At 40.0% G+C, this 25,079-nt stretch overlaps 1 protein-coding gene across 7 annotated transcripts in view; it reads left to right on the top strand.

The window, feature by feature from the left end:
* Window positions 1–24,597, top strand: part of REPS2 (RALBP1 associated Eps domain containing 2) — a 219,378-nt gene extending 194,781 nt beyond the window's left edge. For all 7 annotated transcript variants that reach the window (XM_045470672.1, XM_045470677.1, XM_045470674.1 and 4 more), the window contains one exon: window positions 19,063–24,597. In XM_045470672.1, coding sequence (XP_045326628.1) covers window positions 19,063–19,131 — 69 coding nt within the window. In that variant the 3' untranslated portion in view covers window positions 19,132–24,597. The remainder of the gene's footprint in view (window positions 1–19,062) is intronic.
* The last annotated feature ends 482 nt before the right edge of the window (window positions 24,598–25,079 follow it).

The following is a 25,079-nucleotide window of genomic DNA, read 5'->3' on the forward strand; positions in this document are numbered from 1 at the left end:
GCTTAAAGTCACAGAAATCACTTCTCACAACTCTGGAGGCTCGAAGTCTGAAGTCCACGTGTCAGCAGGGCCGTGCTCTATCAGCAGGCTCTAGGGGAGAATCCTTCTTGCTTCCCAGCTTCTGGTAGTTGCTGGCAATCCTGGGCATTCCTTGGCTTCTAGATGTATCACTCCAATATCTGTTTCCACTGCCACATGGCGTTGTCTCTGGATCTGTGTCCAAATTCCTCCTCTTACTGTGTCCTTTTCTTATAGGGACACCAGTCCTTGAATTAGGGCCTTCTCTAATTTAGCATAACCTCATTTTAATTAAATCACATCCACAAAGGTCCTATAAGGTCACATTTACAGGTGCTGGGGGTTAGGACTGAAGCATATCGTTTTGGGGGACACGGTTCTACCTCCTACGTGCCCTGATTCTCTACTGCGTCGTTGCCATCCACATCCACACGCACCAGTATTGTCCTTGGTCTTCTCACATCCTTCTCCAGCTGCAGCCCCAGCTCCCTGGTCTCCTTCCCAGCTAGGTTTCTTCTTACTCTACTTCCTCACCAACAGCTTTCTCTCTCTCCGCTTCAGTGTGGCTTCACTCTCCTCCATTCACACCCCTCCTATGACCAAATCCAATGGGCTGTTTCAGTACTACTTGAATTTTCAGAAGAATTCTACACAATGGACTATTGCCTTCTCTGGCATTGCTTTTCTCACTGGTTTTGGGGTTTAATACTTTTCTCATGTTCTTTCTATTCCTTCCCTTCCTGGTGTTTCTTCCTTAGCATTCTCTGCTATTTCTTCCTTCTTTGATTTCTGTTGTATTATTCTTCCCTTTGCCCCAGTATTTTATTATGAACATTTTCAAGCTTACAGGAAAGTTGGAAGAATCCTATGGTAAATACTTTCATAGCCACCTCTTTTTAACATTTTAGTATACTTGTTTTATCATGTATCTATGCCTCTGTCCCTCAGTCTATCTTATGTCTAACATTTTTTAAATGTTTATTTATTTTGAGAGAGAGCGAGCACGAGCAGGGGAGGGGCAGAGAAGGAGGGAGAGAGAGAGAGGTTCTGCATAGCCCCACGTGGGGCTCAATCTCACAAACCATGAGATCATGACCTGAGCCGATCAAGAGCCGGACACCTAACTGACTGAGCCACGCAGATGCCCCTGTTTTTAACGTATTTCTAAGTACATTGCAGACATCTGTTTGCATCCCCTAGCTTGCAACATGCATATCATTAACTAGAATTCAGTATTTTTACAGGTTTTTCTGATGATGTAAGTTTTCCATGAAATTAATGCAGGAATCTTAAATGTGTATTTGCTCAGTTTTTTACAAATGCATATACTTACGGAACCCAAACCCCTATCGAGATTTAGAACATTATCATTACCCCAGGGGGCTGCCTCATGCTCCTTCCCAGTCAATTCCTGCCACTCACACAGTTCTTACTTTGTGATGCCATAGTGTTGCTTATTCTGTAACTTTATATAAATGGTGTCCTCCAATGTGTACTTTTGTGTAAAGCTTATTTCACTTAGTATTACATTTTTGAGATTGATTTATATTGCTTGTCCGTTCCTTTTTACTGATGGATAGTATTCCATTCAGTGATGGTGTCACAATTTGGTTATCAGTTATTAATGAGTTATCCTATTAATGGACACCTGAGCTGTTTCCAGTTTTTGGCTATTTTGAAGAAAATGACACTCTGGAGTGAGTCTTTGTGTGGAAATATATTCTCATTTCTCTCGAGGAAATCCCCAAGATTTGGATTAGTAGGTAATGTGGTACGTGTATGTGATTAGTTTTATTAGAAACTAATAGAGCTTTTCCCAAAGTGGTTGAAGCATTTTGTACTCGTCCCATGTAGAGCATGAGAGTTCCCGTTGTTCCACATCCTTGCTGACATTTGGTGGCGGTCTTTTTCTTTTTAGAGAGCGAGCGAGCACGAGTGGGGGAGGGGGCAGAGGGAGAGAGGGAGAGAATCTTAAGTAGGCTCAATACTCAGTGCTCAGCCCAATGAGGGGCTTGATCCCACAACCCTGGGATCATGACCTGAGCTCAAATCCAGAGTTGGACTCTCAACAAACTGAGCCACCCAGGTGCCCCAGTGTTGTTCTTTTAATTTTAGTTGATCCTATGGTTATGTAGTTTTTATTTTGTGTCTCCTTGATGCATAATTTTGCCGAGCACTTTTTTATTGCAATTATTTACCTTTCATGTATTTTATTTTATAAAGTGTCTTTTCAAAATACAGTAAAACCTTGGTTTGTGAGCATAATTCGTTCTGGAAATATGCTTGTGATCCAAAGCACTTATATATCAGAGCACATTTCCCCATAAGAAATAATGAAAACTCAGATGATTTATTCCACAACACAAAAATATTCATATAAAAATTATTGCAATACTGTAATATAATACAAAATAATAAATAAAATACAAAATATAAAGAAAAATAAAGAAGTTAACCTTCACTTACCTTTGAAAACCTTCATGGCTGGTGTGAGGGAGACCAGAGAGAGGAGGGTTATTGAGTAGGACAACTTTTACTATTACTAACAGATGTTGACTACAGTACAGTATTAATAAACTCTTGTCATAGACTGTAGTTATTGTAATTGACAGGAAGGCAGCAGAGGAAAGGGTCTGTATCTGCAGGCAGCCTGACCTACAATGAAACAGAGCATTCCTAAGCTTACTCTTGTCTGGAAAAGCAAAGAACTGGCCATGGGTGCTTTGAAGCGACAAAAAATACACTAGTGCCAGTTGTGGGCTCCTTCCAGCGTTCTGAAAAATCACTGATTTCTGCCAAACAGTGTGGCCTAAGACAGAACATCTGAGCATCCAAGCATGGGAGGTGATCATCCACAATCCACACCAAGCTAGCCAGAGAGAGAGAGAAGAACCATTGGCTCAGTTCTCGTCATGTGACATTGGGCGTCACATACTAGTTGTATTGCAAGACATCGCTCATTTATCAAGTTAAAATTTATTAGAAATGTTTGCTCGTTTTGAGGAACACTCGCAGAACAAGTTACTTGCAACCCAAGGTTGTACTATATTTGCCCATTTTAAAAACTGTTTTTGTGGAGTTGTAGGTAGATTTTTTTAACGTTTATTTTTGAGAGAGAGAGAGGGAGAGAAGAAGTGGGGGAGGGGCAGAGAGAGAGGGAGACAGATGATCCGAAGCAGGCTCTGCGCCATCAGCGCAGAGCCCACTGCAGGCCTCGAACTCACAAACTGCGAGATTATGACCTGAGCCAAAGTTGGGCACTCAACCGACTTAGCCACCCAGGCGCCCCTAGGCAGATGCTTTTTATATTATCTTGGTTACTACTAGTCCTTTGTCAGATATCTGTTTTTATAAATGTTGTCTTGCAGTCTTTGTTTTGCTTATTCATTTTCTTTTTTTATTTATTTTTTATTTTTTATTTTTTTTAATTTTTTTTTTTCAACGTTTATTTATTTTTGGGACAGAGAGAGACAGAGCATGAACGGGGGAGGGGCAGAGAGAGAGGGAGACACAGAATCGGAAACAGGCTCCAGGCTCTGAGCCGTCAGCCCAGAGCCCAACGCGGGGCTCGAACTCACGGACCGCGAGATCGTGACCTGGCTGAAGTCGGACGCTTAACCGACTGCGCCACCCAGGCGCCCCATGCTTATTCATTTTCTTAACTGTATCTTTTCATGAACAGAAGTTTTTAATTTCCATAAAGTCTAATTTATCATTTTTTTGGTTATTTTTTTCCTGTATAAGGAAACTGCCTACATCTAAATAATGAATCTAGTCTCTTACGTTTTCTCTTAAAGGCTTTATTGTTTTAGTTTTTACTTTTAGGTCTTAAGATAATTATTTAAACTACTGAGGTATGATTGACACACCAAAAGCTGTGAATATTTAATGTATGCAACATGATACATACAGTTTGTAGATAATTATATATCCATGGACCCATCACTACAATTTATGCCATAAAACTATCCATCACCTCTACAAGTTCCCTCCTCTCTCTCTCTTTCTCTCTTTTTATTTTGTGTATGTGATAAGAATGTTTAACGTAAGATCTACCCTCTTAGCAGATTTTTAATTATACACTACAGTATAATTAATTGTAGGCACTATGCTGTATAGATCTCTAGGCTTTACTCATCCTGTATGACTGAAACTTTGTACCCTTTGAATAGTGTCTCTGCATTTCCCCCAGTCCCTGACCACCACCGTCCTGCACTCTCCTTTTCGGAGTCTGACTATTATAGATTGCTCATATGAATGGTGTCAGTTAGCATTTGCCCTTCTGTGTCTGGCTTATTTCCCTTACCATAATGTCCTGCGGGTTTATCTATGTTGTTGCAAACGGCTGAATTTCTTTCTTTTTTAAGGCTCAGTAATATTCAATTGTACATATATACATTTTCTTTATCCATTTGTCCATTGGTAGACATTTAGGTTCCTTCCATGTCTTGGCTACTGTGAATAATGCTACCGTGAGCATGAGAGTACAGATGTGTCTTCAAGGTACTGATTTTAACTCCTTTGGATATATACCCAGAAGCTGGACCATATGGTAGTTCTGTTTTTTTTCAGCTTTATTGAGATATAATTGACATATACCACTGTGTAGTTTTAAGGTATACAACGTGTTGATTTGATACATTGACATATTGAAATATGATTATCATGGTATCGTTAATTAATGCCTTTATCACCTCACATAATTATTAGTTCTTTTCTGTGGTGAGAACATTTAAGATTTACTCTCTTGGCAACTTTCAGGTATGTAATACAGTAGTGTTAATTGTAGTCATCGTGTGTACATTAGATCCCTAGAACTTACTCATCTTACAATTGGAAGTTTGCACCCTTGATCAACATCTCTCCATTTCCCCCAAGTCCCTGGCAACTGCCATTCTATTTTCTGTTTCTATGAATTTGGCTTTTACATTCCACACACAGGTGATATCATACAATATTTACCTTTCTCTGTCTGACTTATTTCCCCTGGTGTAGTGCCCACAGGGTCCATCTCTGTCACAAAGGGTAGGGTTTCCTTCTTTCTTATGGCTGAGTAAGACTCCACTGTATGTATGTACTGCATCTTTATCCATTCATTTGTAGACAGACCCTAATGTTCCCATATCTTGCCTATTGTAAATAACGCTGTGGTGAACATGCAGATACCCCTTAGAAATCCTGATTTTTTTTTTTCATTTGGTTACCCAGAAGTGGGATTGCTGGATCAGATGATGGTTCTTTTAATATTGAGGAGCCTCCATACTGTTTTTTCCATGGTGGCCAATTTACAGTCCTACCAACAGTGCACAAGGATTCCCTTTTCTCCACATTTTTGCCAACGCTTCTCTCTTACCTTTTTGATAATAGTCATTTTGACAGGTGTGAGGGGATCTCCTATTGTGGTTTTGATTTACATTTCCTTGGTGATTGCTGATGTTGGGCATCTTTTTATGTATCTGTTGGTCATTTCTTTTGGTATGTTGTATTTCCATTTTCATTTGTTTCAAGATAACTTTTGATTTCTTCTTTGACCTATTGGTTATTCAGGAGTGTTAATTTCCACATATTTATGAATTTTCCAGCTTTCTTCCTGTTAATTGATTTCTAGTTTCATAACATTGTGATCAGAAACAATACTTGGTATGATTTCAATCTTTTTAAGTTTTCTAGGACTTGTTTTGTGACCTATCATGATCTATCCTGGAGAGTGGCACTTGAAAAGAATATGTATTCTGCTGCTGCTGCTGCTGCTGGATAGAATGTTCTTTATATGTCTGTTAGGTCCATTTGGTCTAAAGTATAGCTCAAGTTCAACATTTCCTTGCTGATTTTCTGTCTGGATGATATATGCATCGATTTCTCCCTTCAGATCTGTTACTTGCTTAATATATTTAGGTGCTCTGATGTTGGGTACATATGTATTTACGATTGTTATATTTTCTTGATGAATTAACCCCTAAACATTAAATAATGACCTTCTTTGCCTCTTGTTATGGTTTTTGGCTTAAAGTCTGTTTTGTCTGATTTAAGTATAGCCACCCTCCTCTCTGGGTTTTCCATTTGCATGAATTACCCTTTCTCATCCCTTCACTTTGAGCCTTGTGTGTGACCATAAAGCTGAAGTGAGTCTCTTGTAGATAACATATAGTTGGGTTTGTTTTTTAGCCACTTGATACCTTTTGATTGGAGGATTTAATTCATTTACATTAAAAGTAATTATTGATAGTTAAGGACTTACTAATGCCATCTTATTTTTTTCTGGCTGTTTCCTAGTTCCTTTTTCCTCACTTACTGCCTTCTTTTGTGAATTGATGATTTTTCTCCATTGGTATGCTTGGATTGTCTTCTATTTATCTTTGTGAACTTACTATAAGTTTTCGCTTTGCAATGACTGTGAGGCTTATATAAAACGTCTCACAGCTATAACAGTCTGTTTTATGCTGATAACAACTTAACTTTGCATATAAAGACTCCACCCTTTTACTCTCCCCATTTGCATTTTTGATGTCACAACTTCTTTTTATATTGTGTATCCATTAGCAAATTATTGTAGCTGTAGCATTTTTGTAAAAAAAGTTTTTTTATTGCCTTAATTATAGAGATACTCTTCCTGTGGTTCCTGTTAAAAGTTACTATCTCACTTTATTTTCTTAAAGTATTAACTGGATGCTAGTCTCTCTAAAGTTGTGGCTATTAATGTCTTAGGTCCTGATTTTTAGCATTCTAAATGAGAATTTCAGAGCTTTAAGGGAGCCTGGACACCCTCCTTTGACAGATGGGCATAGAAAGGCCCTTGAAATCTGTGTGACTGGCCCCCGGTCACTTAGTTACCACAGGACAGAGCAGAGGAGGAGTAACACCAAGTCTCCAGCACCTTTGGCACTCTGCTTCCCCATAAGATACTGATTTGCTTTTTATTTTTTTATTGTTGAAGTATAACTGACATACAATGTTATATTCGTTTCAGGTGTATAGCATAGTGATTTTACAATTCTATATATTACTCAGCACTCACCACCACAAGTGTAGTCACCATCTGGCCCCATACAGTGCTATTGTAGTATTATTGACTGTATTGCCTATGCTGTACTTTTTATCTCCATGACTTATTTATTTTATAACTGGAATTTTGTACCTCTTAACCCATTTCACCTATTTTGCCCATCCTTCTACTCACCTCCTCTCTGGCAACCACCAGTTTATTCTGTGTATTTAAGGATCTGTTTTTTCGTTTGTTCATTTGTTTTATTTTTTAGATTTCACATATAAGTAGTATCATATGGTATTTGTCATTCTCTATCTGACTTATTTCACTTAGCATTATACCCTCTAGGTCCATCCATGTTGCAAATGGCTGGATTTCATTCATTTTTTATGACTGTGTAATATTCCTGTGTGTGTGTGTGTGTGTGTGTGTGTGTGTGTGTGTGTGTGTGTGTATCTTACATCTTTATCCATTCATCTGTCAATGGACACTTGAGTTGCTTCTATATCTTGGCTATTGTAAATAATGCTGCAGTAAACTTACGGGTGCATATATAACTTTTAAAATTAGTGTTTTTTATTTACTTTGGGTAAATATTGAATATTGGAATTACTGGATTGTATGGTAGTTCTATTTCTTATTCATTCATTTTAATTAATTAATTAATTAATGTTTATTTGTTTCTGAGATAGAGCACAAGTGGGGGAGGGGCAGAGAGAGGAGGAGACACAGAATCCGAAGCAGGCTCCAGGCTCCGAGCTGTCAGCACAGAACCTGACGTGGGGCTCGAACTCAAAAACCATGAGGTCATGACCTGAGCTGAAGTTGGTTGCTCAACCGACTGAGCCACCCAGGCACCCCTAATTCATTCATTTTAAATTCAAGTTAGTTAACATACAGTGTCATATTGGTTTCAGGAGTAGAACCCAGTGCTTCATCACTTACATACAGCCCCCAGTGCTCATCCCAACAAGTGCCCTCCTTAAGGCCCATCACCCATTTAGCCCATCCCTCCACCCATTTCCCCTCTAGCAACCCTCAGTTCTCTATATTTAAGAGTCTCTTATGGTTTGCCTTTCTGTTTTTGTCTTACTTTATTTTTCTTCCCTTCCCCTATATTCATCTATTTTATTTCTTAAATTCCACATAAGAGTAAAATCATAACTGTATTTGTCTCTCTCTGACTTACAATTTTACATTTTTTGAGGAACCTTCATATTGTTTTGCATAGTGGCTGCACCAGTTTACATTCTCACTAACAGTGCGTGAGCGTTCCTTTTTCTTCACGTCTTCGGCAACACTTGTTTTTTCTTTTTGATTGTAGCCATTCTGACAGGTATAAGGTGATATCTCATTGTACTTTTGATTTGCCTTTCTCAGATGATTAGTGGTGTTGAACATCTTTTAATGTGTCTGATGGTCATTTGTATGTCTTTTTTAAAAAAATGTCTATTTAGGTCCTCTGTCCATTTTTTTAATTGGATTGGATTTTGTTTTGTTTGGCATTGAGTTGTATAAGTTCTTTATATATTTTGAATATTAACCCCTCATCAGATAAATCATTTGCAAATATCCTATCTTACTCAGTAGGTTGCCTTTTTGTCTTGTTGATGGTTTTCTTTGCTGTGCAAAAGCTTTTTATTTTGATATAGTCCTAATAGTTTATTTTTGCTTTTGTTTCCCTTGTCTGCAGAGATATATCCATAAATGTTGCTAAGGCTAATATCCAAGAGATTACTGCCTATGTTTTCTTTGAGGAATTTTATGGTTTCAGGTCCCACATTGAGGTCTTAATACATTTTTTATTTATTTTTGTGTATAGTGTAAGAAAGTGGTCCAGTTTCATTCTTTGGCATGTAGCTGTCCTGTTTTCCCAACACCATTTATTGAAGAGACGTTTTCCCATTGGATATTCTTGCCTCCTTTGTCATAAATTAATTGACTGTATAAGCATGCGTTTATTTCGGGGCTCTCTATTCTAGTCATTGATCTATGTGTCTGCTTTTGTGCCTATACCATACTGTTTTGATTACTACAGTTTTGTAGTGTATCTTGAAATCTGGGATTGTGATACCCCCGGCTTTGTTCTTCTTTCTCAAGTTTGCTTTTGTTATTCAAGATCTTCTGTGATTCCATATGAATTTTGGATTATTTGTTCTAGTTCTTTGAAAAATGCTGTTGGGGGGCGCCTGGGTGGCTTAGTTAAGCGTCCAGCTTCAGCTCAGGTCATAATCTCGCGGTTTGTGAATTTGAACCCCGCATCAGGCTGTGTACTGACAGCTCAAAGCCTGGAACCTGCTTCAAATTCTATGTCTTCCTCTTTCTTTGCCCCTCCCCTGCTCACGCTCTCTCTCTCAAAAATATATAAACGTTAAAAAAAATTTTTTTAATGCTGTTGGTATTTTGATAGAGATTGCATTGAATCTGTAGATTGCTTTGGGTAGTTTGGACATTTTAGCAATATTTGTTCACCCAATCCATGAGCATGGAATATCCCTCCATTTATTTTTGTCATCTTCAATTTCTTTCATCAGTGTCTTATAGTTTTCAGAGTATAGGTTTTTCACCTCTTTGGCTAATTTCATTCCTAGGTATTTTATTCTTATGCAAATGTCAGTGGGGTTGTTTTCTTAATTTTTCTTTCTGCTACCTCATTGTTAATATTTAGAAATGCAAGAGATTTCTGTATATCAATTTTGTATTCTGAAACTTTGCTGAATTCATTTATTCTAACTTTTTTTTGGGTGTTGTCTTTAGGGTCTTCTACGTATAGTATACTTATCTGCAAATAGTGGCGGTTTTGCTTCATTTTTACCACTTTGGATGCCTTTTATTTCTTTTTGTCTGAGTGATGCAGCTAAGACTTCCAGTACTATGTTGAATAAAAGTGGCTAGAGTAGACATCCTTGTCTTGTTCCTGATCTTAGAGGTAATGCTTTCAGTTTGTCACCATTGTGTATGATGTTAGCTGTGGGTTTTTCATATATCGCCTTTATTATTTTGAGGTATGTTCCCTCTAAACCCACTTTGTTGGGAGTTTTTTTCATGAATGGATGTTGTCCTTTGTCAAATCTGTTTTTTGCATCTATTGAGAAAATCATATGGTTTTTATCCTTCCTCTTGTTAATGTATGATGTATCACATTGATTTGTAAGTAGCTACAGATATTTTTAATTCTTTTGTCCTTTTACCTTGTAATAGAGTTAAGTGGTTAACCCCTTCATATTACAGCATTAGAATATTCTGAATCTTACCAGTTTTATTCTTATCTTTACCAGTATGTTTAATTTTTTTATGTTTTCATGTTGCTGATTAGCATTCTTTCGTTTCAGCTTGAAGGACTCCTTTCTACCTTTCTTGGCAACACTGGTCTAGTGTTGATGAACACATTCAGCTTTTGTTTTTCTGGGAAAATGTTGAATTCTTCTTCATTTCTGAAGGATTACTTTGCCAAATAGAGTATTCTTGGTTGGCAGTTTTTTTTCCTTTCAGCACCTTTTCATCCCACTCTGGCCTGGCCTGTCTGTAAGGTGCTTGCTGAGATAGCCTTTTGTGGGTTCACTTGTAAGTTACAGACTTCTTATTTTTTGCTGCTTTTAAGATGGTCTTTCTTTGATAATTGATAGTTTTATCATAATGAGTCTTGAAGAGGATCTCTTTGAGTCTGGTGATCTATGAGCTTTGTGAACTTGGATCCATATCTCTCCCCAGTTTGGGGAAGTTCTCAGCCTTTATTTATTTAAGTAAGCTTTCTGTCCCCATCTCTTTTCAACTTCTGGAAGTCTAGCAAATCATAAGTTATTTCTTTTGATGGTACCCTATAATGTTTGCTGTCTTCACTCTTGTTGATTCTTTTTTTTTTTTCCTCTTCTGACTGTACAATTTTAAAGTTTCTGTCTTCAGTCTCATAGATTCTTTTTTCTGTTTGATCCATTCTGACGTTTTTACTCTCTATTGCAATTTTCATTTCATTCATTCTTCAGCTCCAGAATTCCTGTTTGGTTCTTTTTTTATGATTTCTCTTTGTTAAACTTCTCCTTTTGTTTGTATAATGTAGTTTTCCTGATTTTGTCTTTTTGTGTTTCCTTGTAGCTCACTGGGTTTTCTTAAAAGAGCTATTTTAAATTCTTTATCAGGTAAACCACACATCTCCATGTCTTTGGGATTGGTTACTGGAAATTGCTGCAATATTTTGGTGGTGTCAGGTTTCCTCGATTTTTCATGTTCCTTGAAATTTTGCATTGCTGTATTCATATTTGAAGTAGCAGTCCCTTCTTCCAGTCTTTATAAACTGCCTTCAGGAAAGAAATATGTTTCATCAGTCCTGCTAGGGATTCTGAGGCTTTCTTAGACCTTTATGGATGTATCTGCCTGACATTTCTTGCTCCCTCTTGTGGCAGAATTATTAAGCTTGTATGCCGTCTCCTCCCGATCCTACAAAACACCAGATCAAGTGCTAGCAGCCTCTCTTTTGTTTTCTCAAAGGTGGCGCTAAAGCTCAATTTTGTGGTCTCTCCCTGACCCACAGATTTGGGCCAGCACAGCCTTTCTGTATGTGCTCGCTAGCCACCTGCCAGAGTTTGCTGCCTAGGGAGTGTGAATAGGGGTCTGGCTATAGGATAGGGGTATGTGTGTCAGTAACGCTAGAGGTGTGCTGGGAAGTACCATAGGGGCAGTTGGAGGATCCCCAGAGACTCATGGGTGGGCTTCTTGATGGAGGCCCACAACACATTTTGTAGGATCCGTGTTTCCTTTAGTGCCTTTTGAGGGTCCTATCTGCCATTCTCCCAGCTACTTTCCATCTCCCAGTCATGTGGTTCACAATTCAGTACTCTGAATGGGGCAAGAGAGAATTGAGCCTCTTTGGCAGTGTTCCACATAGCTGGGGAAACTGGGTGTGTACTCACACACCTATTTCCCCCAAGGGAGAAATCATGGGCTGAGAAGATCTCTCTTGGCCCCAAACTGTGCTGCCTTATGGAGGAGGGTGATGTGAGTAAAGTCTAACAGTTCCTTCTCTCCAGTGCATCCAAACTCTTTTTTTCCTCTAGCATTGTTCTAGAACTTACCTGCTGGAAAATTAAACTTCTACAGAGGCTCTGTCATCTGTGGGTGATTGTCTAAAACAGTTTTCCAGAGACTCCCAGACTGTGGCTAAGAGGGGTTAGAGCTGGCTCATGGGCCAGCTCAGGGTCCAGAGCTGGGACCAAGCAGACAAACATGTGTGCCTATTACCCAATGCATGGCTGGGTGAGACTCCTCCTGGATCTCTTAGTGTACGGTGCTGGGTCCCACAGTTCCCACAAAGACACTTTGCCATGAATGAGTGCCAAATTGTTGTTGCAAGGGGGACATGTCTTTTACAGCCATGATGCTGATGTCACTCCTGGTAGTTTTGGCATTTTTTGATAAACTTTCATAGTGTTTTCCCTAGCGGTTGCACCAATGTCTATTATATACCTTGAATTACGTTTTGTGTATAGTTTGAGATTAGGGTCAAGGCTTATTTTTCCCCATGTCAGTATCTAATCTAGCACCATTTGTTGAAAAGCATTTCTTTTCCTCCGTGGATTACTTTGGTTCCCTTGTTAAAAGTCTAATGACCATATAAATATAGATTTATTTCTAGGTTCTTATTCTGTTGCATTAATCTATTTGTTGATTCTTATACTAGTACCACACAATCTTGATCACTGTTGCTTTAGAGTAAGAAAATCAGGTAGCATGTATTTTTTTAGCCTGTTCTTCTTTTTCAAGATTCCTGTGGATATTCTGGACCCTTTGTTTCATATAAGTTTTAGAATCAGCGTGTCATTTGCTACAAAATAGCCTGCTAGGATTATGATTAGACTTGTTTGACTATATAGATCAGTTTAAGGAGAATCAAAATCCAGTGTTGAGTCTGCCAATCTGCTGGTAGAGTACATCTTTCTAATTATTTACATCTTGTAAACTTTTCTTAGCAATTCTGAGTGTACAGGTATTACATGTGTTTTGTGAAATTTATTCCCAATATTTTGTGACACTATTGCAAACTGAATTGGTTTTTAAATTTTCATTGTCTCATTGAGTTTCTTAAGGTTACAGAATGCGAGGTCAGCATACACAAACCAATCATAATCTTTTTTTTTTTTATTAAAAAAAATTTTTTTTTAACGTTTATTTATTTTTGAGACAGAGAGAGACAGAGCATGAACAGGGGAGGGGCAGAGAGAGAGGGAGACACAGAATCTGAAACAGGCTCCAGGCTCTGAGCAGTCAGCACAGAGCCCGACGCGGGGCTCGAACTCACGGACCGTGAGATCATGACCTGAGCCGAAGTCGGACGCTTAACCGACCGAGCCACCCAGGCGCCCCAATCATATTCTTATACATAAGCAATAAATAATTGGCAACAGAAATGTGAAAAACCCTACCATTCACAATATCTTGCCCCCCCCCCCTCTAAAGGAAATACTTAGGTACAAATTCATCAAAAACACATAGGATCTGAATACTGAAAACTATAAAGTGCCAAGACCTAAATAAATGGAGAGACACATTTGCTTTTTGTGGATTGGAAGACTTAACAGAGTAGTGCTGTCATTTTTCTCCAAAGTGATCTATAGATTCACTACAATGCCAATCAAAATGTCAGCAGGACTTTTTGTAGGTGTAGATCAGCTAATCCTATACTTTGTATGTAAGGAGCAAGAAACTGGAATAGCTGAAACAAATTTGGAAAAGAAGAGCAAAGTTGGACGAATCACTTGTTGTTAATGTTTTTGTATTTTTGGGAGAGAGAGAGAGAGGGAGACAGAGGATCTGAAGCGGGCTCTCTGCTGTCAATGCAGAGCCCAACATAGAGCTCGATCCCACAAACCATGAGATCATGACCTGAGCTGAAGTTGGGTGTTTAACTGACTGAGCCACACATATGCCCCAGGAATCACTTTAGTATCAGGCTTTGGTAATCAAGACAGTATGGCCTTGGTGGAGGGATTGATGCATAGATCAGTGGAGCAGGTTAGAGGGTCATAAAGTAGACTACATGAATATAGCCATTCAATCTTTGACAAAGGTGCAAAATCAATTCATTAAGAAAGGGGATAGTCTTTTCAACAATTGTCTTCTAACAATGGGTCCTTTCCCTTTGGGGAAAAAAACGAACCTTGATCGAAACTTCAGTTCTTCTACAAAGATGAACATGAAGTGGGTTATGGATGGAAACATAAAACATAAAGACATAAAATTTTTTGGAAGAAAACATAGAGAAAAATCTTCATGACCTGGTATTAGAAATGATGCCAAAAACATAATCTAGAACAGAAAAATATTAATAAATTGTACTTCATCAAAATTAAAAACTTGTGCTCTGCCTTAAAGACTGTCAGGAGAGTTAAGAGACAAGCTACAGACTGGGATAAAATATTTGCAACCCACATGCTTGACAAAGGAGTTGATAGTATCCAGATTATCTAAAGAACTCCAAACTCAATAACAGCTCTCAAAACTACAAAAACTCAACTTGAAAGTGGGCAAAGGACTTGAACAGACACTTCACCAAAGAGGATATAAGGATAGCAGATAAACATATGAGAAGATACTCAGTGTCATTAGCTGTAGGGAAACGCTAATTGAAACCATGATCACATACCACTACACACATATTAGAATTGCTAAAACAGAAAATCATGACAATACCAAGTGCTGGCAACTGGGACTCTCATGCACTGGTGGGAATGCAAAATGGTACCCTACTCTGAAAAATCATTTGGCAGTTTCTTTTTCTTTTTTTTTATGTTTTTTTATTTTTGAGAGAGAGTGAGCGAACAAGTGGGGGAGGGGCAGAGAGAGAGGGAGACACAGAATTCAAAGCAAGCTCCAGACTCTGAGCTGTCAGTGCAGAGCCTGATATAGGGCTCGAGCTCACGAACCACGAACCGCGAGATCATGACCCAAGCCAAGTTAGATGCTTAACCGACTGAGCCACCCAGGCACCCTTGGAGGTTTCTTATGAAGTTATATATACACCGACCATGTGACCCAACAGTTCCACTCTTGGGTATCCACCTTAATGAACTGAAAACTTGTGTTCACTCAAAAATATGTACACGAATGTTCGTAACAGTTTTATGTGATGGCCCAAACCTGGAAACAGCCCAGATGTACTTCAAAGGATGAATGCATCAAGTGTGGTACATTCATACAACGAAGTAGTACTCAGCATTAAAAAGTAGTGACACACACCACAAGTTGGGTGAAGCTCAGACATTATGCTGAGTGAGACAAGCCAGTGTCAAGGTTATACACTGCTTGTTCCCTTGTATTTGACATTCTTGAAAAGACAAAACCATAGGTGCTGGGAAACAGACTGGTAGTTGCCAGGGGTTGTGCATGAAGGTGAGGGTTTATAGATAAGGGAGTAGTACCAGGGAGCTTTCTGGTTGGAACTGTAACGTACCCTGTTTGTGGTGGTAGTTACACTAACACATACATGTGTTGAAATTTATAGAACTGTACACTAAAAAAGTCACTTTTACCATGTAATAAAAAATAATTTTTTAAAATGTCAGACTTCACTCTGTTTTATGAATCTTTGTATGTGACCTTGTTTTTGTCTACTTGTTCTCTGTATTTGGTAAGCCCTTTTGATTTGGAAACCCATATTCTTCAGTTCTGGAGTTTTCTTGGTTCTTGTTATTGTTGCACATTTCCTCCATGTGTTTTCATCCCACTCCCCTGTCTGTTTTCTCTCTTCTCGCTTGCTGGTATTTTTCAGACATTGGAACTCTTAGCTTGGTCCTCTAATTTTCTCATATTTTCTCATCTGTTTTCTTTCTGTTCTTCTTTATTTTTGTCTCTTTGTCCATTTCTGGAAACTTACTTAATTTTAAATATTCGGTCTGTTGTTTAATAACAAGAGTTCAGTTTTTGTACTCTGATTGTCTCTTTAAAGGTATCCTATTCTTGGGGCACCTGGGTGGCTCACTTGGTTAAGCATCCGACTTTACTCTGGTTATGATCTCACAGTTCGTGGGGTTCGTGGGTTCAAGCCCTGCACCGGGCTCTGTGACAACAGCTCAGAGCCTGGAGCCTGCTTTGGATTCTGTGTCTCCCTCTCTCTCTGCCCCTCCTCTGCTTTCACTCTGTCTCTCAAAAATAAATGTTAAAAAAAAAATAAAGGTATCCTATTTTCATTTCATTATTGTAATATCTTCTTTTAATGGTAGTAGTTTTCTTCTTCCTGAATACTTGCTTTTCTGTTTTATTAGCTATTTCTCATTAGATGCTTTCCTTCAGTATCTGATGGTCCTTTGCTTATATTTAGGAGGAGGATGAAAATGCTCACTGGAAACACATAGCATGTTGTGAGGCTTGTCAACTTTGAGCTTCAGTCTTCAGTCTGGTTGGGCTGCATAGTTGGGGAGCCTCCTAAGGCAGTATCATTGGCTCTTTCTGTTTAATCTGATTGGAGTTTCCAGAGAAGAGACTTTTTTTGGTCTCCTACATGGAGGGAAAGACTTGGTTCATTGGAGAGAGAGGGCTCTGGGTCTCTGTATCCTGGATACTCATTCATTTATTCTCCCTAGTTCCAGTCCAGTATCTTGTCCTCAACTGGGTCTTTGTACTGCTAGTCAAGAGGCCTTATGTTGTCCCTTTGCAAGAAATAAATCTTAAGGTTGTGGCCTGGTAGCTGGAACGCTGTAGGGAGCTAACTGTTTGCGAAGCAGACTTGCAACCAGCACTTACATAGGCGGTCCTCCTCCTCCCTTCACTTGCACCTACGCAGGAATCTGGTGCTGCCAGTTTGAGTCTTTCAGGGATTCTTCTTTGTAAAATCAGGTTGCTTCTTGTTTTGTGCCTATGCTTAGCTTGCATTTCAGTTTTCTGTACTTGATTTGTAGGAGTGGAAACGTACCAGCCCTAGTGAACAGAAATCTGAAGAACCATCAAAATGGAGCTTTAGTCCCAGCCTCTCAGTCCATTCTGGACTGACTCAGTTTACAGATGCAGAATCCCTTGAACAGAGGGGCGTTCGGGTCACCTTATGGAAGGACCCCACCATGCAGCCGTGGAATGCCCACATTTATTTTTCTTGGATTTGCTAAGTCATCTGTTGGCCTTCCAGCTTACAAATTTTATTTGTATCACTTGTTCTTGTGCGTCTGTGACTTCAAAAACTTCTTTTTATTGTCTTGGTGGGGTTCCAGTAGGGAATGAGTGTGGTATGTGTGTTCAGTTGCATCTTTACCTTCAGCCTGTCTGTATTCTTTTGCTAGATGGTATTATACAGTCTCAAGGCTTTGAAGATCATCCATAGGCTGGTGATCCTACATTTATGTCTCCAGCTCTCCTTCTCTTACCTCTGGTCCCTGGACGTACTATCACAACTGCTTACTCACCATTCTCTCTTAATACATCCAGTACACATGTCAGACGCTTCCTTCCCAACCTTCCCTTTGAAATGCTGATTTCTCATCTAATCTTGTTCTCAATTAATACCACTACTAGCTACCCACTTGCTCAATCCCAAATCCCCTTCCTTCTTTCCTACATTATCAGCAAGTCCTATCAGTTCTAAATTCAAAATGTATCCAGAATTCATCCAGTTTTCCCCATCTTTATGGCTGCTACCCTGATCAAAGCCATTTCATTTCTCACCTTGGTCCATGCAGTAACCTTGCAACTACTCCCTGCCTGTGCTTTTGCCCTGCTGTCCAATCCACTATCTACACAGTAGCTGGAGTGAGTATTTTGAATTCTAAGTTTAGCCACATGCATTCCCTGGTTTAAAACCCACAGTGCTATCCCCTGTACTGTGAATGATGTCCACGCTCTTTACTCTGTCCACAAGGTCTCTGCCTAACTCTCAGACTACAGCTCCTGCCAGTGCCTTCCTTGCTCACTCTCCTCTGGTCACACAGGCCCTTCTGTTACCAAACACAGCAAGCTTGTCCCACCCCACTTTGGGGCCTTTATAGTTGCCATTTTGTCTCCCTAAGGATCCTTCCCCCATGTCTTCATATGGCTCACCCCTCAGTTCATTCAAGTCTCTGGTCAGATAGCGTCACCTCTATGAAGCCTTTCCTGACCACCCACTCCCACCTTTCTTCCAGATTCCTCTATTACGTCATCTTATTTCTTTCCTTTTGAAGGTATCTTGTTCTTTATTGTCTTTCTCTAGCCATTTGAGTGCAAGCCCTGTGAGGGCATTGGTCTGATCTGTCTTGTTCTTTGCTGGTACTATCATACCTAGAGCAGAATCTGGCCCATAGTAGATAGATACTCAAAGAACTGTTGGATGGCTGGGTAGGAGGGGAGGGTGAACAAACGCTTGTTGAGTTCTGTTTGGACTGTTAATATGTTGGTTCTTCTGGGGCATCTCAGAATTGAGCCTTTATACAGAGGTCTTTCCCATCTCGACTGATTGTACTTAAGAATGCCTTTACGTGTCCCCCTCTCTTCCTGCCAATAAATCTGTTTTAGGGCTGAAAGTTTGAATTCCCAAATAGCAGATGGATGATCCTCTCTTTCTTTCTCCCTGACATTAGCCATGCAGTCACACCTTAAGTTGTATTTTGTGCAGGAGCCAAGATGAGATTTTGGCAGATAGTCAGTGCATTTGCTCATCCGTCAGACCTGTGGAGTGTGGTGCTGGATTAGGAACGAGAGATTGAAGCTAGAAATTGAGTCCTGCTGGCTTACCTCTCACTAGTAGCAGTCTGCTTTTGCTTTTCTGCTCTCTCCCAGTCTGTCTGTTGATTTTTAACATCATCCTCTGCCAGTCACTAATCCTATTAAAACTGCTGGTGAGATTAAGGCGGGGGTGGTGTCAGTCAATTTCACTTCCTCATCTTCAGAAGGGAGTTGAGAGATGACAAATTGTGAAGCCGCCTTGGTCTGATCACCAGCTTTAAATATGATGCCTTACAGTCTACTTGTCCTTGAGTCATGTGGGACTTCAGTGTTTTGGGGTCCACTTATGAGTTTCTGTTTAATATCTGATGAAGTAGGGATGAACCCAGGAAATGACCCCTTTGCTTTTTGTTTTCTTCTCTCTGTTTTGTACAAATCAGGAGGTTCATCAAGAACGGATTGCATTGGAAAACCAATTGGAACAACTTCGTCCAGTCACTGTGTTGTAATCCCCAAGATTCAAGTAACAGTGGGCGGCTTTTTCTGCCAAGATCTTTCCTTTGAATGTTTCAACCCAACTACTTGTCATAGATGTCCAAGACTGTGTGAAAAGCTGTGAGCGGCAGAATATAATCCATATTTCCTTTTCTCTTGTAGTTCACTTGTACCTTTTACTCTGGTGGAAAAAATACAACCAGTTATCACACTTGAAATTGTAATTATCAGTGGAATTTATCTCACATTCTTAAATACTTCCTCAAGTTGTTAGATGTTTCTCCTTACCAAAAACCAATCTTCTAGCAAATGAAAACAAGTTAGAGCATTATTTATTTGAAGAATTTATGATTTGTATAAAACCTCATAACCTAGTACCTTCAGGATGCTTGTTTTATTTTTGTATGTATATCAAATACAGTAGGTTGGTTTCCTGAATAATTGGGATTCCAACTGGATAGTCTTTGGCATGATGATAATAAAAACAAAAACTAAAACAAGAGCATCAGATTTAGACTGGCGCTGTGCCCTCTGCCACCATATGCCAAAACTGCTTCTTAGTGCCATTTTGACATTATATCTAGCTATAAATAATACATAACTATTGTTTTCCGTTGGATGGCAGAGATTTATTGGGTCTTTGCACCTCTGTAAAGTGAAAGTTTTGTCAGTGATCTATTTAACTTGGCCCAACCAGGCCATCAGCTCACAGAACTCGGTCCTTTCATGTAAATTTTTGTGCACGAGCAATCTGCTTTTTTAACTGCCTCACCCGCTTAAATTGAACAAATAGTTGCCAGATCTCTACTTTTATCCTGCATGGGATAACATACCTGTAAATGCATGTATTTGGAAACCGCCCGTCAGATGCAAAAGGCTGAAGAGATTGTTTGGACTGATAAATATTTGTTGCTTGAACCCAGGTATTCAACCTGGGGAATAAGGGGAACTGGTTGTTACCAGCACTCCAACAACTCTGTGAGTTATTTCTGTCCCTGTTATTTTAACCTGAATTGTGATTGTATTGAGTACAAAGAAATAATGAAAGAAACCCCATCTTCACTCTGGGGGTACAACTGTTCGTTCCGTGTGAAGTGCACCCTGGGGAAGTGATTGGTTTATGTACAGCCCAGCGGAGCCCAAGCTGACTCCAGCATGTGTGATGTAAAACCATGAACTCAAATTGCAGACGCCAGCATGCTGTAGAAACTTTGATCACCTGCTCCCCCTGAAAGCTCAAGTTCAAAGTGGGAATCGATCGACCCTCACAGGGGTCAGGGCATGCCTGCTTTAACATCACTTTGAGAGACTGATTATAAGAAATACCGCCTCTTGTGCATTTTACTAATTTACCCATTCTTAGAGTAGACGGGTGGGGTGTGCCTACGGTCCTTTCTGAAGTGCTTTAGGATGGGTTTGCGGTATGTGGGATCAAGCCTCCGGTTTCAGTAGGTTGACGGCTCTTAGAATAAGTGGGTGTTTACTTAATGCTTCCTTATTTTACTTGCCAGCTTTATCAATAGCTTAATAACAGAAGAGAAAGGCTCAAACAGATGATGTTTTCCCGAAGAAAAATAAGTTGGTGGTTCTATTCTGTGTGTATTAAAGGATGATTTGGAATTGATTTGATTTTGAAAATCAAAAAACTTGAACTATTTCTCTGTTCTCCCTTTCCTTCCCTTTTGGTTGCCTTTTCTGCCCCTCGGGGAGGGGTTTGAAGTCATTTAAAACCCTTCCTAAGATTATAAATGGGCGGTGCAAATTTTTTAGGTAACCTCCTTTCCCATGTTCTGAGACCTGGGGACTGTAAGGAATTTTATCAAGTGTCCTCGTTGCACACATTTGACAGCATGATTACCGTTTGTTATGTTCCATCCAGGAAAGACTGACATTGGCACTTCATCTCCTAATCTTCCAGGACATACACACTCACTCGAGATAGCGCCGCATAGCCATTGAGCAGGCACACAAATGAAAGAATGTTAGTCACTATTCTAAATTTAAGAAATATTGAGATGTTTTTCCCCAATTAGTCCATGCCGCAGTGAGACAAATTAGGATGTTCGGGTTTTGTTTACTTGGCTTGGTTTTCATTAAAGGAACAAACTCGCGTTGGACCGTTAAAGCCCCATGAGTCACATAGCGTCACCCGTATTTTAAGATGAGCGCCGCATTAAAGCCCACATCAGTAATGTCTATGCCCAGCTTTCTTGACTGCACTTAACAGTGACCACAGTTTATTAGGTGCTCAGAAGTGGATTTTAAAAGAGAAAACAAGTACACACTATTGTGATTACCCGACTAGTGCTCATCTTCTGTTCCGCTGTTTTCTTAGGATATGCACTTTTAATGTAGGACTATAACTCCTGTTAATGTTCCTGTGAGCCTTTAATGTGACTTGTAGGAAGGCTGAGTTGGTGAAGTCACCGTTAGCCCTCTTCTATAAAACCACTCCCAAATTAGACCTGCTCGTTGGGCAGAATTCAATGGACAGAAGGTCGGTGTTGCCCCCCGTCCGTGGAGGTTTAATAAGCTGCTTGTTGAGTGGTCCTCCTCCATAGGGTCCTGGTGCCCCAAAGCGGGAAGCGCAGCAGGAATCGACAGCAGGCTTCCAGGTACCCTCATGTGCCTTGTATGTGGCCTACTGCTTTTGCCCCCTCCCTGTCCATTGGATATGAAGCCAAAGCAGAAGGTGGATATCTGGAATGGAAGTGCATGTTGTGATCAAGGCAGATACTTGGATTCGCTTTAGTTGGAAAGATCTAACCGCTTTATAAATATTAGAGAGGTGCTTCGGGCCTGATCGGGAGAGGAGACATCTTGGCTGGAAGCCCATTTTACTCTCATTGGAGAATGGGATGTCCGAGCGGAGAGGACTTGGACCCGTCTCCTGCAGTTTGCTCTTGGGGAAGCCACACTTTCTAGCCCGAGAATCCATAGAAGGAGGTAACTAGTGGCAGAGCTGGGATGCCAGCTGATCTTAGGGATTCTAAGTCAAGTCCTCCAGCCTCTAGCAATACTAAAAATAGATTAGAAGGGTTTCTTCTATTTACCATGTTGAATTTTATTTACTTAGTAAGTTTTAAAGTATGAAAACACGTTTCAGTGAGTTTTAGATCTAGATATTCCTCTTAGATTGAAGCAAAAAATAAAATTTGAAGGGAAAGAGTATGATTGAACTATTTGTTCTTCTGAACACCTCACCTTTCATGATGCAATAAATTACTCTGAGTTTCTTGGCAGAACTTTTGACAGCTGTTGCTTTGAATGGATTCCATTCCTGTATTCCTTATGGGAGTTTGTTTTTAAAATAGACTACTGCGATTGAAATGAATTCAATATGTAGTAAGTTACAGTTTTCTTCGCTGTATCTTCGGTTATGTGGGTTGCAAATGTTCGATTTCAGCATATTTTAGGGGGAGTAGTAAAAAACATGAATTGTCCTCTGATTTCCTACCAATGTCTGAACTATCATAAAGCACTCTTCATATGTGACTTGATTCTATAGTCTGTTTATAAATGATAATTTGTTTCTTAAACGATCTCACAACCATGGTAATAAGAGATGTGCACTCAGAAGATCAATAAGAAAATAACCTGGAACGGATGTTTTTCTTGCAATTAAGACAGGCATTTACAAAAGTCTTCTCCTAAGCAGTAGTTGGAAAGGTCTCAGTTACAGTATAACACCTAACAGCTAAAAACATTTGTTCAAAACAAACTTCAGTCACACCTCCTGACTAGACATCACCAAAGGAATGTGATTTTAAAAGTATGAAAAAAAAGAATTTCAAATACCAGAGTGACCAGATCTTCCCATATTATTGACAAGTAGGGCTTAGTAGGTTGTGGTTTGAACATTATGAATGTGAACAGAATGTAGTATCAGTTGAAAGGTCTTTTTCTCCTCTCGTTAAGTAGAGCAGAGGTGACTTTGGTTTCCCTTTCCAACCGGCTTACTCCCTTTTAAGTGTACTCTTTTAAAACTCCGATTTCCAAGGATCTTTTGAATTTACACGTTAGCTATGGGTGTTTTATTATGTTCTTTTTTTTGCATCATGACTTGATGTGGTTCAAGTTCCCTAGTAAGGGGTGGGGATTTGGGTTTTTGGAATTCCAAGGCGGCATCTTGTCTTTAGGCACAGGCTAAGGGCTACTGCTCGCCAGTACCAGCAGCTCGGCCATGGGCGGCAGTGTGCATGTGAGTCTTGCTCTATGAGCCACCCTGCTTTGCTTGTTTGCAATGAGAAATGCATCTAGTTTTGTGACCCCTCCAAGAGCAAAAGAACAGACGTGGGGGACTGGACTTCAAAAGCCGCGCATAGTCAGTCCGGGGGCTGCTGCCCTCCTCCAAGATCGGCCTTCAGAGGTTGCCTTACAAGTGCTCCCTGGAACAGCCAGTGTGTTACTGCGGGCAAGACATCCCAGGCACATGGCTCCTGTTAGGCTTATATAGTTATTTTCTGCATTTGCCGACATACATGATGACGAAAGAAACTTTTCTAAAAGGCATCGCGGGGTTTCGGTTGAGAGGACTTGTTCTACTTACAGAAACCTTGCTCTGTTCTTAATAATGGGAAAGTGTTTTTGTGTTTTATGAGTTTTCCTGTCTTGCTCTAAGCTAAGTTCACGGCTGTGGGAAGCTGGAGAAAATGGGCTCATGACTCTGGAGACCAGAGGACGGGGACTTTTAAGAGGGCTTGAATTGGAATTCGAGGGCAAGTTCGACGCTAGGGAAATTCAGGGGCCAGTTCCGGCCTACTCCAGTACTCAGTTGCCTGACAGGACTGGACCCTAAAGGGCCTTCCCGGAGCTCTGGAGCTCTGCCCTCGGAATGGTGCATCTGATGCAAGAGCCCCATCGCATGGCGATTGGATCAGCCGAGTTGTGTTGTTTTCATTTTGTTTTAAGGCAGCTTGTGTGAGGGCTTCAACTGTACCCATCTTGGGAACTGGGCGTTCCCTTTTCTTCGGCATTCTGCCATTCTGTTTGTCTTCAGCACAGATATGTTCCAGAAAGCCAGAGACAGAAAGAGCCATGTTAGTCTTCACGACAGTGGGCCGGGAGAGAGAATGAGCTGATGGTCTATTTTAACCTCGAGAGTAAGAGTGTGTATTTTGTCACTGCAGGTACATTGAACAGTAAAATGAGTAACAGCAGAGTATATATATATTTGATGCCTTCTGTCTCCTCATGATAATGTGCTAACAAGTTGTGTTAGCAATTTACTTAGCCAGAGTTTTGTTCATTTGCTAGGCCTTGGGAACATAAAGTATATTGGTCTTAAGCATAAATAAATATAGGGTAACCTATATTTGGATTGTGACTTGTAGACTCAAACTAACCTTACTGCCTCTTTTTCACACTTGTTGGAAAGTCTGTGAAGAACATAGTAGGTTAAAAATCTCCAACTTTGGAAAATGTACATGATGTGAAACTGGGGTGCTATGTTAAAAATAAATGTACGATAACTAAGTGTTTTTATGGAGTCTTGGTGTCGATGTATTATGGCCTGCATTTGGTTTTGTGCATTTAATGGAAGTGCTGTGGGAAAAGAGTTGGAGGTCTTCCCAATCAAGTCTGAGATTTGATTATTTTTACCTCCTGGTGATCTGAGCTAGGTCCTTAAATATCTGGACACGGTGAACACTGGGTGATCATGGGCTATCTTGCCTAACTCACAGCGCATTTTAAAGATCTCCTGCATTGAAAACTTGGCTTAATGTGGGGTCCAGGTTATTTGCTTCATCCTGTCAGTATTCTTTTTGTTCAAAAATGTTCCCAGCATCCTATCCTTAGCTAGAGTAGGGGTGAAGTGGGGGAGGGGTCAAGGAGAGTGGGCTTGAAAGCCCGACCCAGTAATCTGGCATCCCAGTTGCAGTTTCTTACCTTCAGGATTTGAATCATTTGGGGCACCTGGGTGGCTCAGTTGGTTAAGTGCCTGACTCGATTAAAGCTCAGG

This window comes from Leopardus geoffroyi, chromosome X (assembly GCF_018350155.1).
Source record: "Leopardus geoffroyi isolate Oge1 chromosome X, O.geoffroyi_Oge1_pat1.0, whole genome shotgun sequence".
Classification (NCBI taxonomy): Eukaryota; Metazoa; Chordata; class Mammalia; order Carnivora; family Felidae; genus Leopardus; species Leopardus geoffroyi.